Here is a 19,969-nt window from a genome sequence, read left to right as displayed (position 1 = left end):
TGAGCGAGTTAAAAATCTATATCAGTGACGATGTGGGTGAAATTAAAGTTTTAAACTAAAATAATAGTATAATTATTTTTTTTATTATTTTTATTTATTTTTAATCTAAATGAATAAATCTTCTAAGTAAGTTTAATTCAATTTTCAAGGTTTAAAATTTATAATTGTAAACGTATGTAGTAGTATCGTTGATTATTGATTTATGTAGAAATTTAAGTTCGACATATGAGATATTCAGAAGTTAAATTTTTATGTATAATTGAAACGTTTTTAAAATTTCATGTAAATGTCATGAATGGAAAGATTCGGGGGGTGATCTAAGGGAAAAAAATTATATAAAAAATATTTACTTAGGGCAAAAATAATGTCAACAAAACGCCTACAGCTGCTGACCATTACACGGAAATTATCAAAACAATCAACACGCAAATTACAAGATTTGGAAACCAATACACGTGAGGATTTTAGTTTTTCAAAAGTTACTTAGAACACTCAGCTCTTTCATAGAATGAATGGGTCTGAGACAAATTTATCAAAGAAGGAAACAAGGTAGGCTCAAAAGTATGTATGAAATCAAAGCAAAATCTATGAAAACCCAATGCTTATGTAAGCTTCAGAGTATGTTTTGGATTATAGTCAAGTTGGGAGCTCTAGCAATAGTTTCTAGCCATTTTTAGACATGAAAATAGTCTAAAATAGGAGAAAGAGGCAAAATTTTTCTGTAAGGTTCATGCTCGTTTGTAAAATTTGAGTTTTAACTTGAGTTTGGGGCTAAACTTTGAGTTCAAGTTTCCCTTTCAACTCAAGTTCTTAAACTCAAACTCAAGTTAATAAACAATATTTTTTCTATTCTTAAAAACATCATAATTTTTTCGTTTTAATTCCGATTGAGATGATTTTTTTCTATGCATTCACAATGAATAGACGAATAAAAACCCACCCATATACCTTATTAAAACTTTTCATCACCATTGAATTTTTATTAAAAAATTATTTAAATACAAATTCAAGTTTTGACCCACTCAAACACAAACTCAAGTTACAACTTCAAGTCAAATTATAACTCAAATTCAACTTTTATCATAACTCAAAAATGCAACCGAACAAGCCCATGATTGTTTGAGCAGTACCGGTCAACTGGTGGACTACATCCGATCAACCAGACGAAGATAGGAAGCATGCCTTCTCCGGACGTCAGGTAACCCAGAGGATTATCGAAGTAATCGGCTGGATTGCCAGATGACTCTAGCACAACTTTTTCTCTACATTTCTCAAAGATATACTTAAAACGATTTATTTTAGAAACAACTTAAGATTAAATCAATTTTTCATATCGAAAATCATTTTTAAAACCATCGTGCAATTTTGTGAAAACACAAAAGTCTAAAGTGTCTGTTCAAGAGTCTTTAGCAATGAAACAAATTTTGATAGAATATTCGTGCATTCAATCCAAGACTAAAAGATCATAAACCTATAATTGAGTAGTCTTGCATGATCGGCATAACTTCAAGCTTTATTCCATCTTCACATAATTCAATTACATTAAACATCAATCTTCTTCCTTTCTCAATCTTTACAAGTTGTTGATAATTTATAATAATTTACTTAAGTATACTAACTTTAATGGGTTAGTAATCTCACAATTATGTGTTTGTAATCATCAAAATCAATAATAACAAACTCTTGGGCCAACAGTGTCCATGTCTGTCGATAGTGGGGGTTAAAGTGATAGCTTGTCCTGGGGCGGCTTCTTCAACCTCGGAAACGTGGATACGACCGCCAACTTCCAAATACAATGAGCAAGCCCTCTCGGAGTGAATCATTCTCTTGAATAGGCAAATCAAGCCATCAAGCACTTGTCTCGCCTATTTTAGGTCAAAACTGAGGTTCTTCCTCCAAACAAAGAACAAAATTAGTTTTTAGGGCTTGATATAAACGAGTTAAATATTAGTATGTAAAACACTTAGTGGACGTTTGATTCATGGATTCAGAATCATTCTCAATTTATGTGTATTTTTTTATAAGAGAAAATACTGTAGCGAACAACGAATCATTATTCAAATTATAGTACGAATCTATCAACTAAACGCACGCGGGGACCAAATTTGATCCCATGAAGTAAACGGAAATTATTATGGTGTCGGGAGAAGAATTCTCAATACAGTATTGGAGATACAATAATTTACATATTTTACTTCAAAATTTACAAACCTCTAAAATTATAGTTGTGTAAGTTACGATAGATTTATAAATTTTAAAAGAATATACTAGCATGTAATATTGTACATTTGAGCAATATACTTGAGAATCATGTTTAAGTTTACGATAAATTTGTAAAGAGACACGAATGTCATGAAGACACTGTGGAAGGACTCAATGGAATGCTAGGCAAATCACCTCCTTTGCACAGAGAAAATTTCACATCTTGTCTAGTATAACTTTCTGGCCAAAACCATAGATGGATTCATACAAAATACAAAAACACTTTTCCTTTTTGTTCCCTCCAAATTCACACTTAAAAAAGAAAAGAAAAAAAAAAAAACCAGAATAATCCCAAAAAGAATGGACCAATCATTTATCAACAAGGCAAGATGTGAGTAGTTTTGCTCTGATAACTTCCCAACCCAAATCCATCCGAAGAACACCCAATCTTCAAAACCCTAAGCAAATCCCCACACATTCTTCTCACTGGATGCCCCTCGCAGTACCCGCTCTGCATCACCAGCAGAATCCTCGCCACGCCATTGCTCCTCACCACCGACTCCTTCGTCTTCTTCTCTCCAAGCAAGCAGCACACGCTCCACAGCACCGCCACCGCATCCTCCGTCGCCACCGTCGACACCTTCATCAGCCTCTCCACCGCCGCCGCCGCGCACCGTCGATCCTCGCTTATGGCCGACCTCCCCTCCGCGCACGTCGACACGATCGAGAGCAATTTCATCGCGTTCTCGGCGACCGATTTATTCGTGTTTCTATCCGACAGCGTTCTGGCTAGGAGATTCACGATTCCTAATCCGACGAGTTGCGCTTTCTTCGAACGAGTCGCGGAGATCGCAATTAGGCAGGAGTAAACGGCGTCATGCAAGGCCTGGTCGTAGTCGGATTCGGAGGTGAGGAGGTTGAGGAGTTCGAGGACGAGATCTCTGTTGTCCGAGATAGCGCGTTTGGACTGTTCGTCGTTCGCGATCGATCTCAAAACCCTAGCCGATTCGATCTTCGCTTTCAGGCTTGCGTTTCGAAGTACCAGACGAATGGAAGTCAAGAAAGCCTGGATTCGCTTCGAAATTAACACGTGTGCTTGTTCTCTGCCTCGATCATCGAGCAAAATGGAATCCAGAATCCTAATTACCAATTCTAAAATCTCCATTTTCGCGCCTCCTCTGCTCAAAACGCCGACAATGGCGGACACAAAACCGTCGAAATCAGCCAAACTTCTTCGATTCTCGTCGCTGAAACCCGCGAAATCGGCTATAGAAGACAAATTTCCGATGAGCTTCGAGTTTTCTCCCTCGTTCTTTCCCTTCAATTCGTCAATCACATACTTGAGCTGTTGCTCGGAGACGGTGAGAGAGGAAGAGGAGGAAGAGGGCGAAGGAGGGCCGTGCGATTGGGCCCAGAGGTTGATCAGACGGCGGAGAGTGAGGTTGGGGACGAAGTCCTTGGAAGGGAGAGTTTGCATTGTGGCGGGACACGTGTCGTGACCTGAGTCGAGCCAGTGCTGGATGCTGGAGCGATCGTATGTGACGCCGGTGCACAGGCTTACCGGAGACCTCATCACGTCCATTGATATCGGACATCTGAACAGGTTCGGTACGGTTATGTACAGTTCTTCCCTCACCATTCCCCTACAGTAACACCAAGTTAGAGAGAGAGAGAGAGAGAGAGAGAGAGAGAGTTCTTCAGTTTTGAGAGGAGGAATAATAGAACTATAAGAAGACGATAAGATAGAAAACAAAGGAAGGATGGGTTCAAGAGAGAGACAAAAGGCGATCTCGTTTCAACCGGTGCAGAAAGAAATAATGGTCGTTGGTCAAACGTGGGACCCAGTTTTTTAAAATAGTGAATTAAGATTAATCAACTGAAATCCCCGTGTGTGTGCTTACGTGTGTAAACGCTGAAGATTTTCAAACTTGTACAATGGTTTAACGCTGTATTCAAAAGAAAAGAAAAGAAAAAAAAAAACAATTCTAAAGAAAAATGACAAACTTTGAATTTTCTAATTTCTAACTCAGACCGACTTCTGAGTCAGCCACCAGTGATCGACTATTAAGTCCAATCTGATTAGCCAAAAACTATTTAAGTCCAATCATGATTTCAGCGCAACTGTTGTTTTGGACCTTTTTTTTTTTTTTTTTTTTTTAGGTTTGTGTTGGACCATTTTAAGCTTTGAAATTTGTAAAACAATTTTAATTTGTATGATAATAATATGAGAAAAAAAAAGTAGATACAACTGCTAATAAATCAGACTGTAAAATTTAACATCGTTATATTTTATGTCAAATTTGACATAAAACATATGAAATGTTAAATTAGTCAAAAATAGAGAACTATTTAAATGTACGAATTTGATATTGGCACGTTTAGTCTAGCGCTATATTGTAGATCCTCTTACAACAAAATCAAAGAAAATTCTTTGGTGTATATATAAGTATTTAGGACACAAATATCAATCATGATATGATAGGACACAAAAATTCTTTCTTCATTCGTCACTTTATAAGTTTCTAACTTTGAAAATTCAAGTTAAACGTCTAGTTTTAATAAAATCAACAAATTATGTGACTGACTAATCCATAACAGTGTGGGAAAGGAAAATTTAATATTGTATTTATTTATAAAATTAGTAATAAAAATTTAGTGGGCCCCACATAATATAGATAATGAGTACCAATTCTTACACCTTTTAATATTGATTATTTGTTAAGAGAATAAATGTTAAATTTACTTATATATTTTTATTGAATTATTATATAATCAATGATTATTTAATTGTGTAAAAAGATATTTTAGTGATTATATTTATAACATTATTAGTCTTAATTTTAATAAACATAAGCAAGAAAATAATGTCGTTTCTATTATATCATCTAATAGCCAAATAAATACATGAAAAAATTGTTTTCCTTGTCCAATTTGAAGATAGCGTATACGTATGGTGAGCTTCTGGTCAAATTTCTAGACGTCCAGCTTACATTAAAGACATGCTTGATGCTGTTTATAGCAAAATGACGCTCATCGGAGAAGTACAAAAAACCTTCATCCGCATTTGCTTTATTGCCGGCAGTGACTTTAATCTCTTCCTCATACTCGAATGCTTTACCGGTACGTGTTCCTCACATTATTCTAATTTTTTTCATGGTAATATCATCAGATCATGTTATTTTGCGGTTGATTTGCATGTTTGGTTTCTAGCAATGAAATTGGGGATTGGGGTTTTTGTCAATGACTGTTTGGGTTCTATAGTTACTGTTAGTAGAATTTATGGCCTTTTGTGGAAATGGAATTTGTAGAATATATACCACAGTTCCACTGGGTTTCAAAATTTTCTTTGTCTACTGAATCGGACTTTGATGTAGGAAAAATTGCCTTAAAGTTCATTTCTATTCTTTCTTGTTGATGTTCATTTATAGCCATGTCCTGTGACGAGTACATCTGGATACAATCTTTTTCCTTGATTTCCTTCATTTCGGTACAAACTTTGCCGACGGAGTTGCTAACACTAGTTTGGTAACTGCTGAAGTTGAATCGGTAGAGGCTGTTAGGATATGTTGTTACTTGGCTGTATTGCAAAGTAAAGTAGTTTTGTAAGTAAACGTCCAGAAATTAGCAACTAGAACCCCTTCTATCCTACGCCCATGTCATTGTATCTTTTTGTTTCTGTGATTGCTACTGCTCAAATCCTTCTACCCTATGCCCTGTAGGATCTTTCATGTGCTTTCTAGAGGTCCTGCCATTGCTGTTTATGTTCTGCTACGTTCCCCTTTAGAATTTCAATTGCTTTGTATCTTCTATTTGTTTCATCTTGGAGTGGTAAAAAAAAAAAATAGTGTAGGCTGTAAGAAATGACCAATCACAAAACCTGGATTTATAGGTACCAAGTCAATCCCATTTTATTTTGTGAGTTTCCAAGCAGCCTCTTCAGCTAAGGTTTTAGAAAGCACATACCAAAACTGGAGCAGTAAAATTCATCAATCTTTTGTCTAACCAATATTTGGACTTATACATGAAGGAAAAACTTTTGGTTTATGATGGTAACAACGAAAACAAACAAAAAAATGGGGAGCATGTGGAAGAACCAAAATTAACAAACTATTAATAATGTCTTGTGTATCAGTTGGTAACAGTCTTATATTATGGAGACATCTCTCTTGTAGTTGCTAGTAGATTAGTTTACGGTTTAGGTAAGGCAGGGAAAACAATAAAAATAAAGCAGGTTAATTAGTTCCCTGTCCCACAAAAGCCAGTCTAACAATTAAGGTGTAGGAGGTCAAGTAGTCAGATTTTTATTCTGATGTGGTAGTTGAATATATATATATATATATATACATATATATATGTATATATATTATTTATTCTACATAAGTATTTTATTAAAACTCAAGATGGTCCTATCTTTATATATATGTGCCCATACTTTTTAGGTCATGCTACGGTTAAATTAATCACCTTGAAGAGTTTGTTTAGCCAACTTCTCCAACGTGGATCCTTTTGGTACCAGTTTTCTACGGGCACTCCTATCCTCTTCCTCAACTAGAGGAAAAAAGAAAAGAAAACAAAAAATAGTAATTAGGTCTTCCTTCCTTTAAATACACATGTTCCTCATCCCATGGTTTTTAAAAGGAGATATCAAAAAAGAAGAAAATACACACACACACACACACACACATATATATATATATATATATATATAATGCACATAAATATAAGAATTGTAAGGGAGGGGACCAACTTGACTCTTGACTTTTTAAACAATACAGGTTAGCAATGATGAAGATAGAGTTCACCATATATTATATATATATATATATATATATATTATATATATTATAAATGTCAATAAATTGTCTAGCTACGCCTACCTTTTCCACATCTTTCTTCCTTTTTTTCTATCTTCTTATTATTTTATTTATAGTTTTAATTGTCACGCGACTTCATAAATTTCATGGCCCCAATGTAATTAAGACCAAAACTACATGTGTTTTCAACTGTCCTTGAGACAGTTGGAAAAGTCTTACAAACATCTTCATATGAACACAAATCTATATTTTCCATTCAACACCAAAATGACTCTACTACCAATCCGTCATATGAGACGGCTGACGATGCGCCTTGTGAGAACCAGCTAATTATATTGCGGAAATAAAAAGGAATTTAAAGTCTTTTTTTTTTTTGGACTCTCCAAACTCATTTTTTTCGTTTAAGGAGAAAAGTTTACAGATAGCAGTAAACTGAGCGGGTTGTATTCAAAGGTTTGGGTGGGGATGTGTCCAATGAGGGACCCAGCCTTCGGTTTCAGTGGGAGTATTAAAGACATATATATATATCGTAGGAAAATATATATATATTTTTAAAAAGACTAATAAATAATTACGAATAGAAGTGGGGTAAAATCCGAATTTTTTTATCTGTAAAGTCGGTTCTCATACTGACTTTGATGCAAGTGACACAAAGTCAGTAGGAATAGAAGTCAGATGTTTATCCGTCTTCTTTTAGTCAACATAAACACTTATTATTTATGCAAACTTTAAAAGTGTATACATATGAAGTCAGTTGAACCGACATCATCTTAGTGGAAAATACCTAATTAAAAAGAAAGTTATTAGCAATGTTCATATTGTTTATAAACATCTTTCTATAATATTCTATCCCCTGTATTGCAATTTTAGCATTATATAGGAATCTCATCCAACAATATATGGGATTCATATACAAATAAGAGTCCTTTTTAAATTTTTTAATTAGTTAAGCTTAAGTCACAGTAAAAGTTTACCAAAGTGTTATGACAAGTCAAGAAATATATCACTGTACGTGAAAATAAAGTTTCAGAATCCTAAACTATTTTTTGCTGAACAGAATCCTAAACTATTTACTATTACATCCATAAATACAAATAAATAATGTAAAATTACGTCGCACCCTAAAATAATACAAACATCATCACTATATTAGTTGCACTCCATTTGTTATAAACTTTCCCCATTCTGCACGTCTCTTGTTGGGTTGTGGCTTTAATTAAGCCCATATTAGCTTTGTTTTTGGTTTGGGCCCCAGGCCCATATCTTTCCCCTCATTTTTTTTAGTGAGATTTGCTCAGATAATTAATTGTATTGCGTCAGGTTTTGGTGTCACCGTATGGGTGTAATTCGGCCGGGTAGGTTCGGGTTGGGCCGAGCCGCACAGTGTGTATTGAGAAAATTTTAGACCGCAATATTCTTTTAAGTCCACAAACTCATATCCCGTTGGGTGACCTTCGGTAGGCTCGAGTTACTCAGCTTAGTCGGCGAAGGAGTAAGAATGGTGAGGTAGTAGGGACGCCGAGCCTAGAAGCGAGAGAGATTGAGAGAGAGAGAGGCTGAGGACTTGGAGAGATGCTGAATGGTGAGAGAGAGAGAGGTGAGAGTGAGATATCACTGAGTCAATGGCATTTAGGATTTTTTCCCCATTGATCTCACCCGGCCGGTTCAGAGAGTATCAAGCCAAAGGAAGCCCGTCCCGCGGCCCCACCTGCAATGTGCGGGTTGGGCATATTTGAATCCAAAAAATAAAAAAACACACACACACAAAATTTGGGTAGGGTCGGACGGGTTAGTCGGGTTTGACCTAAATTCTTACACTCCTATCGTCGACTATGACTTGGAGAAGCATTATATATGCTATATATATCAGAGCCGAGCATGAAGAATAGCAGTCGCATGAGTGTTTTTGTTGTTACTGTTGATAAACAGCTCTCTATTTTTTTTAGTGAGATTTGCTCAGATAATTAATTCTATTTAGTGTTCTTATTTTTTGGTTAAGAGATTTTAAGTGTATTGAGATTTGAGTGGTGAGATATATTTAACAGGTTTTTTTTTGTGATCTCCTTTTGGTTATAGTAGAATTTCTTCGATGTTTTTGTCTGTTGACGTAGATCAAAAGCCGAACTACGTAAAATCCTTGTGTCTCTTGAATTTTGTTTATTATTTATATTTTATCCTAAATCTGTTTAATTTGATGTTGGCACAACAGATCTCATAAATCTTGAAATCTGTACATGAATCCTTCCTATTAAACTTTTTAAAAAAAAGTTGATACAGTAATTTTGAGAGCATCATTTCAAAACGAAAGTAATATAAAATTGCCTTTGGTTATATATATCAAGCTCGATTACCTTAAGACTTATAGCTTGCATTTTCTCTCCAATAATTCCCCTCATGTATCGCGTAACATAAAAGCCACATTCAATATTTGAAGGTTATATAGGACACCATAGTTACATGTGGAGAGAGTGATAATATATTCAAAACACTTAAAGACATTATTTTAATATATTTGAAAATAAGAATAACAAATTTTTACAGAAATCAAAGGATATTGAGCCTAATTCAACCTGACAAAACCAGCTTGTTAGGGGAGGATTGCCCTCACCTTATTACGTGGATCATGCTAATATCTCCAGCCAATGTGAGATTCTAATACGCCCCCTCACGCACAGCGTGGACCATGCCAAATCGTTGTAAATAAGTCAATATTGGGGGACCCAACATTGCAAAACTGGGCCTGCTCTGATACCATTTTACAAAAATCGAAGGACATTGGGCATAACTCAACCTAACAAAACTGGCTTGTTAGGGGAGGATTGTCTTCAACTTATTAAGTGGATCATGTCAATATCTCCAGTCAATGTGAGATTTTAATACAAATATAAAAGAAAAATAACATAACTTGCACTATTTTCCAATGAGGGGTTGTTTTTTGTCTAAGCCCGTACATTCGAAATCCCCTTTCTTTTAGTAAAGAAACAAATAAAAATATGAAGGAAACCCAAGTAAATAAAATATATACAAGGCTATAATTTATTTGAATATTGGTAAAAAAAAAATTGCTAAAAAATGAATAACTCACATAATCACATGTCAATAATCATCTTCTTTCTGATTTGCTTAGTTACCAACAAATCTTCCTACAGGTGATTCATTTTAAATATTATGTGATGTAAGAAGCAAATATTTAAGATAGATCTGTATTAACTCTTTTTTAGTGGAGATTGCTTTCCATCTGTAGTAAATTCTATAACTAGCTTCTGCCTATTTCAACAGAGATTACTGGAAAGATTATTTTCTAATTACTCAGAAAGAAAAGGGAGAGAATGTAAACATGCTCAAGTCCAAAAGTTCAATTTGTAATTTAGCTCCTAAAGTTCCTGCGGTTGGTTGCCTTGTTATACTTAATATTTGATTATATATCCTAAATACCAACTAAACATTAGTTTGTATAAAGTTGCATTATACTTCACAAACTCATTTAATCTTAATGGATTAATCTTATTGAGTTGTTACCGTTGCTTTTTACATGATGCAGGACATAATATCATTGTGAACAAAAACTATCCATTCTTTAGCTAGACAAGAAAAACAATGCCGTAGCATCTAAGATAAGTCCTTTACGAATCCGTGGGAGAACCTAATGAACAGGCTTAGCACCTTTTCGAGGCCTAAGTCACGTACGCCTACCCCTAAGTTCAAGTATACTCCTACATCAAGAATACTGCTAGTTTGCAATTACATACATTAGAGCTACTGGATAGAAACTACGCAACTCATACCCAAAAAAAAGGAACACACTGCTGCTATTCAAATTTCAGAATTTTTTATCACTAAAATATTATTGATTTTAAAAGTCTATTGCAAACTAAACTAGTAATTGTAAGAAGTAGAGAGTGTTTCTGACTGGATATTTATAAATCTGACCTTGTAGAATTCAGGCCTGCAATTGACTCGTTCCAACCAAACTTCAAAGTAAATTATAAATGTTAAATGTTTATCTAGTACAATATTTTATGCTTTATGTCATCCCTCTGTTGGGTTCAGGTGAAGAACTTGGTGAAATTCTTCAGGCTATAATTGACCAAACTATTATCAACTAACCATCTAAAAAGCAGCCGTCGCTTGGGGAAGACTTTATCAAAATAAGGACTTTAGAATGTTGGTAATGCTCTTGATCCTCTCTCACCCACAGTTTCAATAACTTGTTGGATATAATGGGTTTTTTTTTTTTTTTTTTTTCAGTTTCCATGCGTGTTCCACAAAAGACAATGATTTTGCAGTGTGAAACAGGTTTGAGAAAACAAAGTTGGAAAAAAACATGTGGAGAAGGCCTACATAAGGTTTAAATAAAATATGATTTTAAGGCAGAATTTTTTGTTTTCGTCCTGAATCCTTCATAAGTTCTCATGATTAAACTCATGTTCCATAAAACCTACTTTTCAATTAAAAAAAAGCTAAATGGACCGGTTCTCCTTCAAAGGTATGACTTTTTCTTCAAAGACTCCAATGGATCAGCATAAAGATGATGAACTGTAACTTTTTTATGTTGAGAAAATTCACCCTTATATTTACGCAGTAAAAAAATAAATTGAAATAAAAATAACAAAAAATAGAAAAAATAAAGATTTAGGTAGTTGAACCAAATGGTACGCAAGAAATTTTTGAATTTTCAATACAATATTTTCCGTTCAATCAAATACTCAATTTGAAACAACGACTTTAGAATATTGACTTTTTGAACTGAAAACTTTCTTCGCTAGAGCTTAGAACCTCATATCAGTCTTGATATTTTGAAACTTTGGGGAATCTGTTTGTCTGCAAACCATATGGTAGAAATGAGTGTGGCCACAATGCTTTTTTTCTTTCTTCTGATTATTCAATTTTCAACCATAATTGCTCAAAAGAATGATTCCTCTGTCAGCCTAGGCTCCTCTCTCTCTCCTGGCACCAATAAATCGTATTGGTTATCAAATTCTGGGCAGTTTGCATTTGGGTTTTACCAACAAGGCAATGGTTTTGCAGTTGGAATCTGGTTTGAGAGAACAAAGGAGAAAACAGTTGTTTGGACCGCAAACCGGGATGACTCGCCTCTGCCGCGAGATGTTATATTGCTTTTGAGTGATGATGGAAGGCTCGTTGTGCAAAGTAAACAAGGTAAACAGTTAACCATTTCTTCTGATGCCTCTCAGCCTGCGGCCTCAGCTTCCATGCTCGATTCGGGCAATTTTGTTCTCTACGACTCAGATTCCAGAATCATATGGAAGAGTTTTGATTCACAAACAGATACCCTTTTGCCGGGACAACCTCTGATGGCTCGACACATGCTTTTTTCGAGTGTGTCGGAGAGCAATCACTCCACTGGAAGATTTAAGCTCAGAATGCAGGGTGATGGGAATTTGGTGCAGTATCCAGCAGACTATCCTGCCAATAACAACGATAAGTATTACTCTTATTGGGCATCGGATACGTATGGCAACAAAGGAGTAAGCCTGAATCTCGATATTAAAGGCGAGGTATATCTGCTCAATTCCACTCGGGTCAATGTAAAAACAATTTTTGCCGGTGGGAACAATCTCACTGACAATGTTGTGTATCGTCTGACTCTCGACGTAGATGGAATATTACGGTTGTATTCTCATAGTTTGGTTCAGAACAGCAGCTGGGTTGTCGAGTGGTATTCCGTCGAAAATAAGTGCACTCCTCTTGGACTTTGCGGCTTGAATTCCTATTGCGTTCTTGGCGAGGATGAAGAACCTAATTGTAAATGTCTTCCTGGTTTTGATCTCATCGATCAGCGCCAGGGAAGTTCAGGCTGCAAGAGAAATTTAAGCACATCTTGCACAAGTAAGAATCAGAACACACCTTCTGTTGCAGAGTTGGATGGATTTATCTGGGAAAACAATTCGTATTCGATGGTGTCAGCGATGAGCAAGAATGCTTGCAAAGAGGAGTGCTTGAGGGACTCCAGTTGCCAGGTTGCCTTGTTTTGGAACCAGCAGTGCAACAAACTAAACTCTCCCGTAAATTACGCAAAACGTCCTCCAGAAAATGGCGTTGCGACGACCTTAATAAAAGTGTGCAATGGAAGTCTTGCAAGCACAGATAAGCAAAGCATCATTTCTCATAGAGGCCGCCGGCTAACTAATATCTTACTTGGTCTTGGAAGTACGTGTTTTGCTGCAATTATGATATTACTTTGTGTGTTTCTTGTTCGTAGAAGCTATTTCTCACCTTGCCAAATGGTTTCGAGCACACGCACACTGATGGCTGAGGAAATTCCAACTCTGCGATCATTTACTTTCAAGGAGCTCCAACTTGCAACCAACGGCTTCAACGAACAGTTGGGTAGGGGTGCTTTCGGGACTGTCTTCAAAGGAACTTTGCCAAATGGACAGAAAGCAATTGCTGTCAAAAGACTAGAGAAAGTTGCAACTGAAGGAGAGGTTGAATTCCAAAATGAAATGAGATCCATAGGCAAAACTCACCACAGAAACCTGCTTCGTTTGCTTGGTTACTGTCATGAAGGAACAAACAGGCTTTTAGTGTATGACTACATGAGCAATGGATCATTGGCAGACTTTCTCTTTAAATCCCAGGTAAAGCCAAACTGGGATCAAAGAGTTGGAATAGCTTTTGGGATTGCTAAAGGCATCTTATATCTTCATGAAGATTGCGAGCATCAGATCCTTCACTGCGACATAAATCCCAATAACATACTGATTGATGAAAACCATTCTCCTAAAATTGCGGATTTTGGGTTGGCAAAGCTTCTCATGCCTGATCAAACAAGGACGATAACTGGGATTAGAGGAACGAGGGGATTTGTAGCTCCAGAGTGGCACAAGAACCTGCCTATAACAGCAAAGGCCGATGTGTATAGCTTTGGAATTGTGCTCTTGGTAATCATTTGTTGTCGCCGAAGTGTGGATATAAATCTTCCAGATAGAGAAGCCATTCTCGTGGACTGGGTCCATGAGTGTTTCAAGAGAAATGAAGTGAGAAATCTTGTTCAAGATGAGGAAGTAGATGCACAAGAATTGGAAAGGATGCTAAGGATTGGTCTTTGGTGCATCCAAGAAGAGCCAATAGTACGTCCTACAATGAAGAACGTTGTGGCCATGTTCGAAGGGACTGTTAATATTCCTGTTCCTCCCTATCCAAACTCTGACAGCGGTGGTTTTGTTGAAAGTTAAAAGTACTTCTAGACTTCATGAGAGGTGGACATCTGATGGCCCAGAAGATTCGGTTTTAACCGAATAACTAGTTTATAATTTGAACATCTTTTTTTTGGATTTTGTTTGCTATTCCTGCATTCAGTTTTAAAGTTTTAGATTTGTTTCTTTTTTTTTCTTTCCTATTTCTTAGGAATACTTTAAAATTTAACTGCTTTCTAGGGAACTATATATCTCTATTATAGTTGTACTTTTCGTTAGTTTTTGCATGAATAAAATATCAACAGAGAGTTTCCTCTCCCAAGTCCTTGTTTCGGTATTCCTTCTTGAGAATCAACGAAGTCAAGTTGAGAAGTCATCGGCGTTCCCGGTATCTTGCGATCAACGTGAACTTTGGGTGTCTTCTTCTTTTATTTTCTTTCGTCCGCACGTTACGCTGCATCAGTTTGGTATCCAGCACTCATCTGCCGTCATGCCACCCCGTCGACGAGTCGACGTCCCCGACTATGGCGATGCTCTTGCTGCCCTTACTCGACAGATGAAAGCCATCACCCAAGCCCTCACTGCCATCCAAATTCACCTCGTTCCCCCGGCCAATCCCGCCAATCCGGCCCCTGCTCCTCCTGATGGACTCCTGTCGGATGATGAGGATGCCTTCGCCGGCAACCCGTTCGCCCCCCTTCAACCCGCCAACAACCACCGTGCCGCTCCTCCGATCGCCCCTCACCCGGAGCACGCCGCCGCCGACACTCGCTGGGAACAAGCTTTCAAGCTCGAGATTCCTGAGTTTCATGGCAGCCTCCAAGCCGATGAACTGTTGGATTGGATTGGCGCCGTGGAAGAAGTTTTGGAATTCAAAGAGGTCCCCGACCACAGGCGCGCACCGCTTGTTGCAATCCGTTTCCGCGGCCGTGCCGCGGCCTGGTGGCAACAACTAAAGACTTCTCGTGCTAGGGCCGGCAAACCAAAGATTGACTCGTGAGATAAACTGAAGAAGCACATGCGACGTGCTTTCTTGCCGTACAATTATGAGAGAACCATGTACCAACGGCTTCAGAATTTGCGGCAAGGTCTCCATACGGTAGATGAGTATGCTTCGGAATTTTTTCTCTTGCTTACCCGGAATGAGATTACCGAATTTGATGCACAGTTGGTTCCCCGCTTTATTGGAGGCTTACGGTTGCAATTTCAAAATATTCTAAATTTATTTGATCCTCTAATCATGTCGGAAGCACACCAACGTGCTTTGTTGACTGAGCGCCAGTCTCATTCTGGATCATTATCTTGGTCTTCACTGCCATCCTCTTCCAGAGCCCCTCAGGCCGAATCGCCCCCTGCTACAGCGGCCTCCACCGATTCTCGTCCCCTACGACGGCGCCCCCGCAGCAACGCCTAGCGGTTTAACCTAAACTTCCAGCATCTGGCCGACCCTCCCGCCCGGCGCCCTACGCTGCTTCTCGTGCGGCGAACCCGGTCACCGTCAGACAGCCTGCCCTAGATTGGGAAAGCGTACCTTACTGGCTGATGGTACTGATGTGGAGTGTTCTGATGCTCTCATTGACTCCACTGATGATGTCCATGACCCTTCCTCGGACATTTTTGAGGAAGCAGTCTCTAGTGACACTGGCCTTCTCTTAGTCTTGCGTCGCTCGTGTTTTTCTCCGAAACTGTCGGACGATTTCTGGCTGCGAACGAATCTCTTTCACTCCACCTGCACAGTGAACGACAAAGTTTGCCACTTTATTATCGATTCGGGCAGCTGTGAGAATGTGGTTTCCGACGCCGTCCGTAAGCTTGCCTTGCAATCTGAGCCACACCCATGCCCTTACAAACTTGCTTGGCTGAAGCAAGGTTCCGACATTAAGGTATCCCGCCGTGCTTTTGTTTCTTTATCTATCGGTTCTACGTACAAGGATGACATCTATTGTGATATCGTACCTATGGATGCCTGTCATATTCTGCTTGGCCAACCTTGGCAATTTGATCGGAATGTTCTTCATAATGGTAAAACAAACACTTATAGTTTTTACTTTGAAAATCGCAAGATCACACTGTTACCATCGAAAGATTTGGCCTGTGCCGCTCCTAGTCCACCTCCGCCATCAAAGCCGGCCATGTTCTTATCTAGATCGAGATTTGAATCTGAGATACATGATGCCGGTGTATGCTATGCGCTCGTCTCGCGCTCGGGCAAGTCGCCCGTCTCCCCTACTTCGGCCCATGCACCATCGACCACCTCGAACCCCAGCTCACCAATGCCGGCTGAAATTCAGCCCCTTCTTCAGGAATTTTCTGACGTGTTTCCGGATGAACTACCACAGGGTTTACCACCATTGTGCGACATTCAGCATTAGATTGATCTCGTTCCCGGGGCTACTTTGTCAAATAAGCCTCACTATCGGATGAGCCCGAGTGAACATGAAGAACTTCGTTGTGAGGTTGAAGACTTAGTCGTGAAGGGTTATTTGCGTGAGAGCCTCAGTCCATGTGTAGTTCCAGCATTACTGATTCCAAAAAAGGACGGTTCGTGGCGTATGTGTATTGACAGCCGCGCCATTAATAAGATCACAGTTCGTTACCGTTTTCTCATTCCACGCCTGGATGATTTGCTTGATCAGATTAGCGGCGCTACTATTTTTACGAAGCTGGATCTTAAGAGTGGATATCATCAGATCCGTATTCGACCAGGCGATAAGTGGAAAACATCATTTAAAACTCGAGAGGGTCTTTTCGAGTGGCTTGTTATGCCTTTTGGGTTATCCAACGCCCCTAGCACGTTCATGCGAGTCATGAACCAGGCTCTGCGTCCTTTCATAGGTAAATTTGCTGTCGTTTATTTTGATGATATTCTTATCTTCAGTACTACCATGGAGGAACATATTCATCATCTGCATGCCATTCTTACGATCATGCGACGTGATCAATTTTATGCGGCTCTCAAGAAGTGTGAGTTTGCCTCTGATCGGGTTCTTTTTCTTGGTTATGTGGTCTCCCGGGATGGCCTTGTTGACGACCAGTCCAAGGTAGAGGCTATTCGGTCCTGGCCAATTCCTACAACCATCACGGCAGTTCAGAGCTTTCATGGCCTCGCATCGTTTTATCACCGCTTTATCGCACACTTTAGCCACATTGTCGCGCCGATCACTGACACCATTCGGGATGGTAAGTTTGTCTAGACACCGGAGGCCACTATGGCATTTGATTTGGTCAAGAAAAAGCTCACCTCCACCCCAATCCTTGTGCTACCTGACTTCTCTGTTACGTTAGAGCTACATAGCAATGCTTCGAAGGTCATCATCGGTGCCGTTCTGAGTCAACAAGGCTGCCCAGTAGCGTATTTTAGCGAGAAGCTTTCCGGTGCTCGCTCCCGTTATAGCACTTATGATGTTGAGTTCTACGCGGTGGTTCAAGCCATCAAGCACCGGCGTCATTACCTTTTCCATCGTGAGTTTGTTTTATACACCAATCACGACACGTTAAAACACTTTGGCCTCTTCACTTCACTGATTCAAGTTTAAAATTCGAGTTTTTTTACAGTAAAAAGTTCTCACAAATAATTACATCTAACTTTTTTATTACAGTAAAAAACTCTCACATAAAATCACATCTCAACTCAAATTCTAAACTCAAATCAGTAAAATAAACGGAACTTTAAACACTTAAAATAAAATTTCAGTCAGACATGCATTAACATCTAAGTAAGAGTGTTATAAAAGTCAGAATTGGTGGCTGTCCACCTTTTCTCTGACAAATAAACAGTGCAAAAACGCGTAAATACAGAGGGTTTTCATCTCATTCGATGTAGCTTTAATATCAACATTTATTAATATAAGAAATCCCTTTCTCTTCTCTCTTTCAGTTAATCTGAAATTTTTCCGTTAGTTTTATATCTCTCAATTTTCGTAACACTTCTAGACTTCATGCCACATCGTATGTTTGTTGGTGCCATTTTTTTTTTCCTAAGCAAAAATTGTTTTCCGTTGCGTGTTAATAGGCGCCTTGTTACTTTAGATTGTTTTAGGCCTTTTTTTTGTTACCAATGTGTGTTGTTTCTGGTAACATCCGGTTAAATTAATTATGATTAATTAATCAAATTCAGTAATTAGTGTTAATTAATTTGAGATTAGTAAAAATTTTTCAGTAATAATTATCATGTAAAGGATTCTTTTCCTTTAAAAATGATTCTTTTGAAATTGACACTGCTGTCTCTCGAACAGTTTTAAGTGTCGGTAGCCAATTTTTTGAAATAAGAATAATTGGTCATTCTATACTCTATTCAAATTGGACTTTGAAGTCTAATTATCAAATTTGTACAGAAAGCCCAAGCCCATTTTCCTTTTTTTCCATTTTTCTTTCTTTTTTCTCCTTTTTCTCTCCTACTCTCTCTCTCTCTCTCTCTCTCTCTCTCTACGTCGGCCCCCTCCCACTGATGAGATTTTAAAGAGTATCATTTCTTAAAATGAAATATTTTAAGAAATAATATAACGCATGGTAGCCTCAGAGATCGGGATATAAGAATCGTATCCTTGGGGGCATGACCCGAAACCCGTACGGATCCACGTCTTGCTCACTGGTGTTATGGCTCTACATATTTTCATTATACAGATATTTTTCTACTACTACGTGAGTATTTTCTTTATCTAAAAAGGATGATCGGTTACGGGTGTATGTCTTCGGACCGTGAGTACATTTATTTACAATGTTTTATAAAATTGTATGATCGGTTCCGGGTGTATGTCTTCGGACCGTGAGCATCTTTATTTGCAATGCTTTATAAAATTGTATGATCGGTTCTGGGTGTATGTCTTCGGACCGTGAGTACTTTTGTTTACAATGTTTTATAAAATTATATCCTATTGAGCATTCTGCTCACTTTTACTATTATGTTTTCAATATTTTAAACCATCCTCCAGAGTTAGCTATTTAGATGTACAGCGTGACAATTGGATGCCAATGGATTGAAGGCGCGAGATTTGAAGCGGTACGTTTATTTTGGTACTGTATTTCTGTATATAAACTGTATTGGTTGAGATTGTCCCAGAGTTGTGAAATATTTTTCTTGGACTTTGTGGACTGTTTTAAATATTATTTGTGAAAGAAAGTCTCCGGAGCAAACTATATTGACATTTATGTATTTATTTTTGTGATTTTGTTAAACAGTCCAGTTTAATTAAGTTAAATTTTAAATTAAATCTCAATAATCACGGTCTCATCTTGGGGTCGTGATAGTTTCTAACAAAAAGAGAATAATGAAAAAGGTTTTCTGTGTATTCATCACAATTGAGGACTTGTACATATACATACATTAGAGAGAAAAACAATCAGACCCACAAATAATAGATGATAAACAATTAGCCTAAAATAAATATGGTATAGAACTAATTACAATTGACTTTCTTTTTTAACAGTTTTTCCTTCAAAAAAGAAAAAAAAATCAATTGTTGTTTCCTCTGTTTTAGAAATTGTATAGAGTCTGTTTTATTTCAGTTGTAGTTTCTCTTGTTCGACGCTCTCTCTCACTTTTGTTTTATTTCCGTTGCTTATTATTAGGGAGTAAATTGCACCCGTGTACCCCAAACTATTCAGTTCTTTTGTAGAATGCGCCTCCTAAACTTTTAATTTTAGCAAACTACATCTAGAATTTTAAAATTAATTACAATTGAGGTCCAATAGTAGTTTATGTTATTAAATTGATGGTTTGAGACACATGATTTGAACATGATATGATTTAAAAAATGACTATCTTCATCTTTCATGCAGTTTATATTCTACTAT

General features: G+C 37.7%; 2 protein-coding genes and 1 pseudogene across 2 annotated transcripts; 2 read left to right on the top strand and 1 right to left on the bottom strand.

The window, feature by feature from the left end:
• Window positions 1-2,370: 2,370 nt before the first annotated feature.
• On the bottom strand, window positions 2,371-3,950 carry LOC21400879 (U-box domain-containing protein 28). Its single transcript, XM_010110361.2, has one exon. It carries the CDS (start codon window positions 3,839-3,841, stop codon window positions 2,579-2,581), a length of 1,263 nt encoding a protein of 420 aa, XP_010108663.1. The 5' UTR covers window positions 3,842-3,950; the 3' UTR covers window positions 2,371-2,578.
• Window positions 3,951-11,837: 7,887 nt separating this feature from the next.
• Window positions 11,838-14,251, top strand: LOC21400878 (G-type lectin S-receptor-like serine/threonine-protein kinase LECRK3). Its single transcript, XM_010110360.2, has one exon. It carries the CDS (start codon window positions 11,858-11,860, stop codon window positions 14,213-14,215), a length of 2,358 nt encoding a protein of 785 aa, XP_010108662.2. The 5' UTR covers window positions 11,838-11,857; the 3' UTR covers window positions 14,216-14,251.
• A 982-nt stretch (window positions 14,252-15,233) lies between these two features.
• Window positions 15,234-17,370, top strand: LOC112093960 (annotated as a pseudogene).
• The last annotated feature ends 2,599 nt before the right edge of the window (window positions 17,371-19,969 follow it).

Source organism: Morus notabilis, unplaced genomic scaffold (assembly GCF_000414095.1).
Source record: "Morus notabilis unplaced genomic scaffold, ASM41409v2 Scaffold511, whole genome shotgun sequence".
Taxonomy (NCBI): Eukaryota; Viridiplantae; Streptophyta; class Magnoliopsida; order Rosales; family Moraceae; genus Morus; species Morus notabilis.
The sequence above is the reverse complement of the archived record's forward strand: the minus strand, read 5'-3'. Positions and strand labels throughout refer to the sequence as shown.